At 63.9% G+C, this 7648-nt stretch overlaps 1 protein-coding gene across 1 annotated transcript; it reads right to left on the bottom strand.

The window, feature by feature from the left end:
* Positions 1-522: 522 nt before the first annotated feature.
* Positions 523-5926, bottom strand: NEFH (neurofilament heavy chain). The gene is made up of 5 exons (XM_066331150.1): positions 5134-5926; positions 3791-3990; positions 2969-3093; positions 1299-2655; positions 523-1154 (listed from the first exon to the last, which is right to left on the bottom strand). Exons 1-5 carry the CDS (start codon positions 5924-5926, stop codon positions 1011-1013), a joined length of 2619 nt encoding a protein of 872 aa, XP_066187247.1. The 3' UTR covers positions 523-1010.
* Positions 5927-7648: the final 1722 nt, after the last annotated feature.

Here is a 7648-nt window from a genome sequence, read left to right on the forward strand (position 1 = left end):
GGCAGGATGAGGGTAGGGACATCCCAGCTTTCCCTGCTTGGCCTCAGGGAGTTGGGATGTGTCCCCTCCCTGGCAGCGCTCTGTGTGGGGGTCCCAGACCGGCAGAACTGGGGTTCCATCCCCCCTCCCAAGGTCACTGTCCCTCCTTCATCCCAGACTCTCCGTGTCCCCCCTGGGAGTGATTTCTCCCCCAGGAGGGCTGACAGCCCCTCTCCTGCTCCCCCCAGCCCCTGCCCTCAGTGCAGTGCTGCAGTGGCAGGCTGTGCCGCAGCCCCTGGGTTAAACCAGGCTCTCCCAGTCCCCTGGGAGCCATGCTTTAAAAAAAGAAGGAAGGGGAAAAAACACACTGAGATCCTTTGGAAAGCATGGCAGGGCTGGTCCTCTTTCCATCCTCAGGACACAGGGTCCTCTGTGCCTGCTGTGGAGTGTCACCCACCCCAGCCCTGGGTGACAGATCCCAGCCCCACATTCCCACCTTCCTTCCCTGTCTTCTCCCAAGGATAAGCCAGCAGAGCCAGGGTGTCTCTGTAAGCACTTTTATTTGGTTATTGCACAGAAAGCAAAGATCAGTGAGCTGAGGTTCCTGGTGCACCGTGTGTGTCTGTGAGCATTCCAGCAGCTCCCAGCCTCTTCCACCTCTGCCCAGAGGGACTGTCACCCCCCAGGGCAGGGCAGGACCCCGCCAGCCCCCCAAGCAGCTACAGCTCTGCATTGCACTCATCCATCCATTGCACATACATTAAATAAATGCACTTAGAGGAGAAGGGTGGTGGGGTTCCCCTGCGGGTCCCCCCTCTTCTCCTGGGTTATAATTCAAGTGTTTAAATGTGGCGCTCGGCAAAATCACGTTCTGCGAGGGAAGCAGTCGCCCACCCGAGGGGCTCTCACGGCCTATTGCTAAGGGAAAGCCTGGCCTGGGGCTCCCTGGGGTCCCACCCCAGGCCCAGCCATCGGAGGGAGCAGAGCAACTCCCATGCCCGGAGGTGCCTTCGGCGCCCGGGACTCTTCCATCACTTCTTCCCTGGCTCTGGGGCTGTGCCCTCCTTGCTGGAGGGAGCCTCGACTTTGGGGGGTTCCTTACTGGCTTGGGGCTCATCTTTGGGTTTTGCTTTAGCTTTGGGTTCCTCCACTTTCTTGGGCTCCTCTGCCTTCTCCTTCTTAGGTTCCTCCACCTTCTTGGGCTCCTCTGCCTTCTCCTTCTTGGGTTCCTCCACCTTCTTGGGCTCCTCTGCCTTCTCCTTCTTGGGTTCCTCCACCTTCTTGGGCTCCTCTGCCTTCTCCTTCTTGGGTTCCTCCACCTTCTTGGGCTCCTCTGCCTTCTCCTTCTTGGGTTCTTCTACTTTCTTCTTGGGCTCCTCCACTTTTTCCTCAGCCTTTGGCTTTTCAGCCTCCTTGGTGGCCTCTTTGCTGACCTCCTGCTGAGGTTTTGCTGGAGCCTCCTCAGCTTTTCCCTCTTCAGCAGGTTTGGGGCTTGGCTTGGTCTCTTTGGCCTGTGGAGCTGCAGGCTCTGGCACAGCAGCTGCCTTCTCTTTGGGTTTCTCCTCTACCTTGGCTGGGACGTCCTTCTTGGGAGCTTCCTCCTTCTTTCCCTCCTCAGGCTTGGAGGGAGCCTTCACCTCCTTGGGCTGCTCCTCCTTGGCAGGGGCCTTTGGCTCCTTTGGAGCAGGGCTTGGCTCCTTGGCTGGGGCCACTTCCTTCTGCGGAGACTTGGCCTCCTCCTTCACGGGAGATTTGGCTTTCTCTGGGGACTTCACAGCCGGGGGCTTGGCCTCCTCCTTAGAGGGCGTTGGGGGCTTCTCTGGGGATTTGACAGATGGGGGTTTGGTGTCCTCTTTTGAGGGAGTTGCAGGTGGCTCTGGGGACTTCGCAGCTGGGCTCTTGGCCTCTTCTTTAGAGGGGGCTGGGGGTTTCTCCGGGGACTTGACAGTCGGGGTCTTGGCCTCCTCTTTTGAGGGGGGTGTGGGTTTCTCTGGGGATTTCACTGTTGGGGTCTTGGCCTCATCCTTGGAGGGAGGTGCAGGTTTCTCTGGGGACTTCACAGTTGGGGTCTTGGCCTCCTCTTTTGAGGGCGTTGGTGGCTTTTCAGGGGATTTGACAGCTGGGGTCTTGGCCTCCTCCTTTGAGGGGGTCGGGGGTTTCTCTGGGGACTTCACAGCTGGGCTCTTGGCCTCCTCCTTTGAGGGGGTTGCAGGTTTTTCTGGGGATTTCACAACTGGAGTTTTGGCCCCCTCCTTTGAGGGAGTTGGAGGCTTTTCAGGGGATTTGACTGCTGGGCTCTTGGCCTCCTCCTTTGAGGGGGACTCAGGTTTCTCTGGGGACTTGGCCTCCTCCTTTGCAGGAGACTTTGCCTTTTCTTCACCTTCAGCTTTCTCCTCTTCTTCTTCCTCCCCCTCCTCCTCCTTCTCTTCAGCTTTTTCCTCTTCTTCCTCTTTCTCAGCCTCCTCCTCCTCTGTGACCTCCTCAGTCACCTGGATTTCCTCTGTCTGCTCCTCCACGATCACCGTCTCCTTTTCTGATTTTTCCACCACCTTGATCTTCTCCTCGCTCTTCACCTTGATGCTGGTGGTGATGCTGGGAGGCTTGGGGACCACCTCGGGGTAGGAAAGCATCCCAATGCCAGTCTCAAGCCGGTATTCCTCCCCTTCCAGGAGCTTTCTGCCAGGGAGAGACCAGAGCAGGCCCTCAGTGATGGCTTCTCATCTCCTCCCGTGACCAGGAGCTGCCAGCAATGTCCTGCAGCTCCGTCTCCCTCCCTGCCCCATCCTGGATGATCCTCCTGCTCCTGTGGCCTGAGATGAGCAGGTTTCCTTGCCCTTCCCTCCACACACCACTGGGTCACCCAACCGGACATTGCCAACCACAGCTTTGGTGGATGGATGATTTGCTCACCAAAAAGAGCCCAGGTGTTAACAAGGGACCTTGAGCAGACCTGCCTGAGACTCCCTCACACTTCCCCTGCCCCCTGTACCTGTAGGCAGCAATTTCGATGTCCAGGGCCATTTTGACGTTGAGCAGATCCTGGTACTCCCGGAGCTGAGCTGCCATCTCCCACTTGGTGTTCCTCAGCTCGCTGTCAAGCTGCTGGATGGTTTCCTGTGGGCAGACAGAGCAATAATGGGAGGGGACACATGGCACACTCCCCAGGAGCAGGAAGACACAGAGCATCCCTAAACTGTCCCCTGGTCTCCAGCACCAGGGTGTGCTCACAGAGGAGTCACCTCCTGCAGACACACAGCGAAGGGGACACAGCCAGGGCTGGTCCCAGGGTGTCCAGTTGCCTTTGAGCCCCTGGCAGGAACCCTGCACGCCCTGAGCAAGGAGCCACACTCCAGCTGAGCCCCTGGCCCACTCCCAGCACTCCCTCCAGCAGGGACAAGCTGTGGGAATGCTTCTAGGACTTGGGGGAGTCCAATGGCAACTGAACTCCAGCTGGAGGCTGATGGGACATCGCCCTGGGGACAGCACTTCATTCCATGGCCACCAAGGTAGCCCTCACTTCTCAGACGTGGGGAACAGGATGTGGTCCAAGCCCTGGGCACTCTTCCATGGTGTTTATAACCATCCTCACAGGTAGCTCAGTGCCAGGCAGAGCCATGGGGCAGCTCCAGGGCTGCTGAAGGAGACGAGCCCAGACACCACCTCAGGCTCTGGGTTCCTGATCCCTGTGGGCTAGGGAAGGCCAGTTCTGACACAGGCCTGAGCATTTGCCATAACTCCTCCACATCCCTGAAGCCAAAATCCCAGTGCTGCTCCTCCCCAGCCTGGGCTGCTGCCCACTGCGCCACGGTACCTGGTAGGACAGGACATCTGCATGATGGCGCTCCTCCGAGTCCTGCCTCTGCCTCTCCAGTGACTCCTGGGTCCCTTTCAGGGCTTCCAGCTCGGTGGTCTTGGCCTGGAGCTGCCGGCGGTACTCGGAGATCTCCTCCTGGGCCAAGCGCATGGCGTCCGTGTTCACCTTGGCCACCTCCGAGAGCTCGTCCAGCCTCACTGCAATGGAAAAGGGAAGCTGCAGGGCGCGAGGGAAGGAGGCTGCAGCCTCGCCTCCTTGGGGAAACTCAAACCCGTCCGTGCCACACATCCCTGTCCTCTGCAGAGTCATCCCGGGCTCCTTGAGCACTCTGCCTTCCCCACCCCTTGCTCCATCTCTGCCGAGAAGCGAGGGAGGGCGGGCAAGACCAGCTGGGGGCTGTTTCTGCCATCCTGGACTTCATCCAGTGCAGGTCCTCGCTGCAGCCCCCGCCTCCCCTTCAGCTGTGCCACAGCCCCCTGCCCCACGGCGCTGCCCCCCCGCCGCATCCCGAGCGCGCCAAGCCCGGCCCGAGGCGGGGGGGTTTTGCCGCAGCGCCCTGCGGCCACCCCAGGGGACGAGGTGGGGCGGGCACGGAGTGATGTGACAGGGACGGGGAGCGCGGATCCTGCGGCCCCGCGGGACGGGCGCCTCTGGGTCGGCGGTGCCGCTGCCCGCGGTGCTGAACCGCCGCTGTCCGCGGTTCTGGACCCGCCCTGCTCAGTCTGGGGGCTCACCCCACGCCGTGTCCCCTCGGACCGTAGTGTCCCCTCCCCACCCTCCCCTCCCGCATCGGGAACGCGGAACCGCCCCCCAGCACTGCAGACAGCCCCGGCCGAGAGGGACCAGCACAACACCCTGCAGCATCGGGGGGTCCAGCACCCAAAAAAAACTTGCCAGTGATCCTAGAACCCGCCTCGAAACTCACTGCGGAGCAGAGAGAGTCGGGCAGCGCACCCGCAGGCACTGGAGGTCTGGTGGCAGGGATGGGGTCACCCTGAAACTTTCCCCGGGCTCTGGATATACGGGAGGTCCCTGCACACTCTGGGGTGGGGGGACATTAACTCCCTCCCCGAGCATAATATACGAGGGGGTCCCTGCACCCTCCTGGGGCGACGGTATCCCAACACCCTCCAGGAGAACAGCAGAGGTGGGAGGGGTCCCTGCGCCACTCCGGATGGAGAGACCCTAAAAAGATAAAGAGAGCGGGGGGTACCCCCATCCCTCGGCACTCCCTCGCTCCCTCTGGTCCAACCCCGTCCCGGAGCGCGTCATCCCAGGCCGTCCCCGGGGAGGCACGGAAATGCTGCCGGCGCCTTTGGCGGCCACACCCTCACACTCACCGCGGAACCACTCCTCGGCCTGCAGGGTGCTGCGGACCGCCGTGCCCTCCAGCTGTGCGCGCAGGTCGCGGAGCGCGGCGGTGACGCCGGGGCGCAGGGACGCGGGGGGCTCCGCGGGCAGCTCGGGGCGCGCCCCGCGCAGCAGCGCTCCCACCTCGGCGCGGTGCTGCCTCCGCAGCTGCTCCGCCTCCTCCCGCAGCGCCCGGGCTCGCTCTTCCAGCGGCGCCCGAGCCCGCTCCTCCTGCGCCGAGCGCTGCGCCAGCCCGCGGGCCGCCGCCTCCAGCTCCGAGCGCTGCCGCGCCTCGTCCTCCAGCCTCCCCCGCAGCGCCGCCACGTCCTCGGCCAGGCGCGCCCGCTCCAGCCGCAGCTGCCCCTTCTCGGCGCCCAGGCGCAGCACGGTGCCCCGCATGTCCCGCAGCTCCCGCGCGTACAGCTCGCCCATGGCCGAGCGCCCCGCCTGCTGCTGCCGCAGCGCCGCCGCCTCGGCCGCCAGCGCCCGGTTCTGCTGCTCCAGCGCCCGCACCCGCTCGATGTAGCCGGCGAAGCGGTCGTTCAGCACCTGCAGCAGCTCCTTCTCGTTGCGCGCCCGCGGTTCGCCGTTCAGCGAGTCCAGGCTCTCGGTGGAGGACGCGGCCGCGCTGCCGCCGCCGCCCCCGGCGCCCCGCGCCCGTCCCACCACCGGGGCCGGCCACGAGTAGAAGCCGCTGGAGGCGGCGGAGCGCGGGGGAACGCGGCCCGGCTCCTTGCGGAGCCCCCCCGGGGGGCCCAGCAGCGTCTCCAGCATCAGGCTCATGGCGACCCCCGCCCTCGCTGCGGCACCGGCGCGGCCGCCCGCTTTATAGAGCTCGGGGCGGCCGCTCCGCCCCGCCACCGGCAGTGGGGGTGGGCACCGGCACCGGCACCGGCACCGCCCCGAGCTGCCGCCGCAGCCCCGCTGGTGCGGGGGGACCCCGCTGCCACGCCCAGGTGGGGAGCGGGAGCCACAGCAGAAAGGAGCGGATTCCCCTCGGCTGGAGAGCGGGGGCTCCGGGGCACAGCGGGATCCCGGGAGTAGAAAACAGGACCACCGGGAAGGGAGTGGAGAGCTCCCGAGGAGAGCATGGAACCCCCCGGGCAGATGGCGGGACCCCCGGGAAGAGAGAGTGGGAGCCCCGGGAAGGGAGGACGGTGCTCCTCAAAGGAGAACACATCCCCCGGGCAGGGAGCAGGACCACTGGGAAGAGAGCATGGGAGCCCCGGGAAGGGTGCAAGGACACTCCAGGGCAGAGTGAGGACCCCGCGGGAAGTGGAGAGTCCCTGAAGCGAGCATGGACGCTCCAAGCAGAGAGGGGGATAAGAGGAATTGGGGGTGAGACTTTCAGAAAGAAAGGTGGGGTCCCCGAGGACAGGGTGAGGATTCCATGGAAAGAGAATGGGGAACCCCCTGATGTGACTGTGGACTCCCTGAGCAGAGAGAGGAATACCTGGGAATAGAGTAGGGACCCCAGCAACAGAGACTGGGACCGTGGGAAGGGAGCTGGGACCAGCCAGTACAGAGCAGGTCCGCAGCCCGGTGTGAAGGAGAAAGGGGGGACCCAGGGTGGCACAGACACCTCCCCCGAGGGTGGGATGCCAGGGCGGCGACCCTCACTTGGTGTCTCCCCGGGGTCAGGCACCGACTGGGGCTGGGGGCGGGAGTTGCCAGGAGGGTCCCCGGGGGGACAGGGGACACCCCTGCGGGGTGCTGAGGGGCTCCAGGGAGGGACGGGATGGGAAGGTGTGCCATGGATGGGCATGGGGAAGGGGATGGAGACAGGGATGGGGTGTGAACCCCCAAACCTGCCCTTGGGACCTGGGACGCCCAGCCAATCAGCACTCGGGTACCATCTAACCAATCAGCTCTTGGGTACCATCCAGCCAATCAGCGTTCGGGTGCCATCCAGCCAATCAACATTCACAGACAGCCCGGCCAGTCAGCCCATACGGACCAGTAGCCAATCAGCAGTCACAGACCACCCAGCCAATCAGCACACACAGAGCTCAACGTTTGGGCAGGTACTGACATCTCAGCCAATCAGCAGCCAGGCTCAGAGATGCCAGCCAATCAATACACAGGTCCACAGATCCCAGCAAATCAGCAGGCAGGAGCGGAGATCCCAGCCAATCAACACACGTGTCCATAGATCCCAGCCAATCAGCAGGCAGGGCCACAGATGCCAGGAGCAGCCATGGTGTCCCCCACAGCTGTCCCATGTGGCCGCAGGGTCCCGCCCCACCCGTCGTCCCACAAAAGTCATGGAGGCAGGTGTGGGAGCAGCCAGGATGCACCAGGAGGGAGAGGGAGGCTGAGCACCCCAGCCTCGGCCAGGCCACTGGTGACACATCCTTGGGAAGTGCTGGGGACACGAGGACAGCAGGCACTGGCCACCCCTAAGCAGCTCTGTGCCTGCCCTGCTCCCGCTGGCCACCACCGGTGATGGCTCCTGGCCATTTGTCACCAGCCTGGGGCCACGAGGGACCCGTGGGTGGGGGACAG

The sequence above is a fragment of the Sylvia atricapilla genome, chromosome 17 (genome assembly GCF_009819655.1).
Source record: "Sylvia atricapilla isolate bSylAtr1 chromosome 17, bSylAtr1.pri, whole genome shotgun sequence".
Lineage (NCBI taxonomy): Eukaryota > Metazoa > Chordata > Aves > Passeriformes > Sylviidae > Sylvia > Sylvia atricapilla.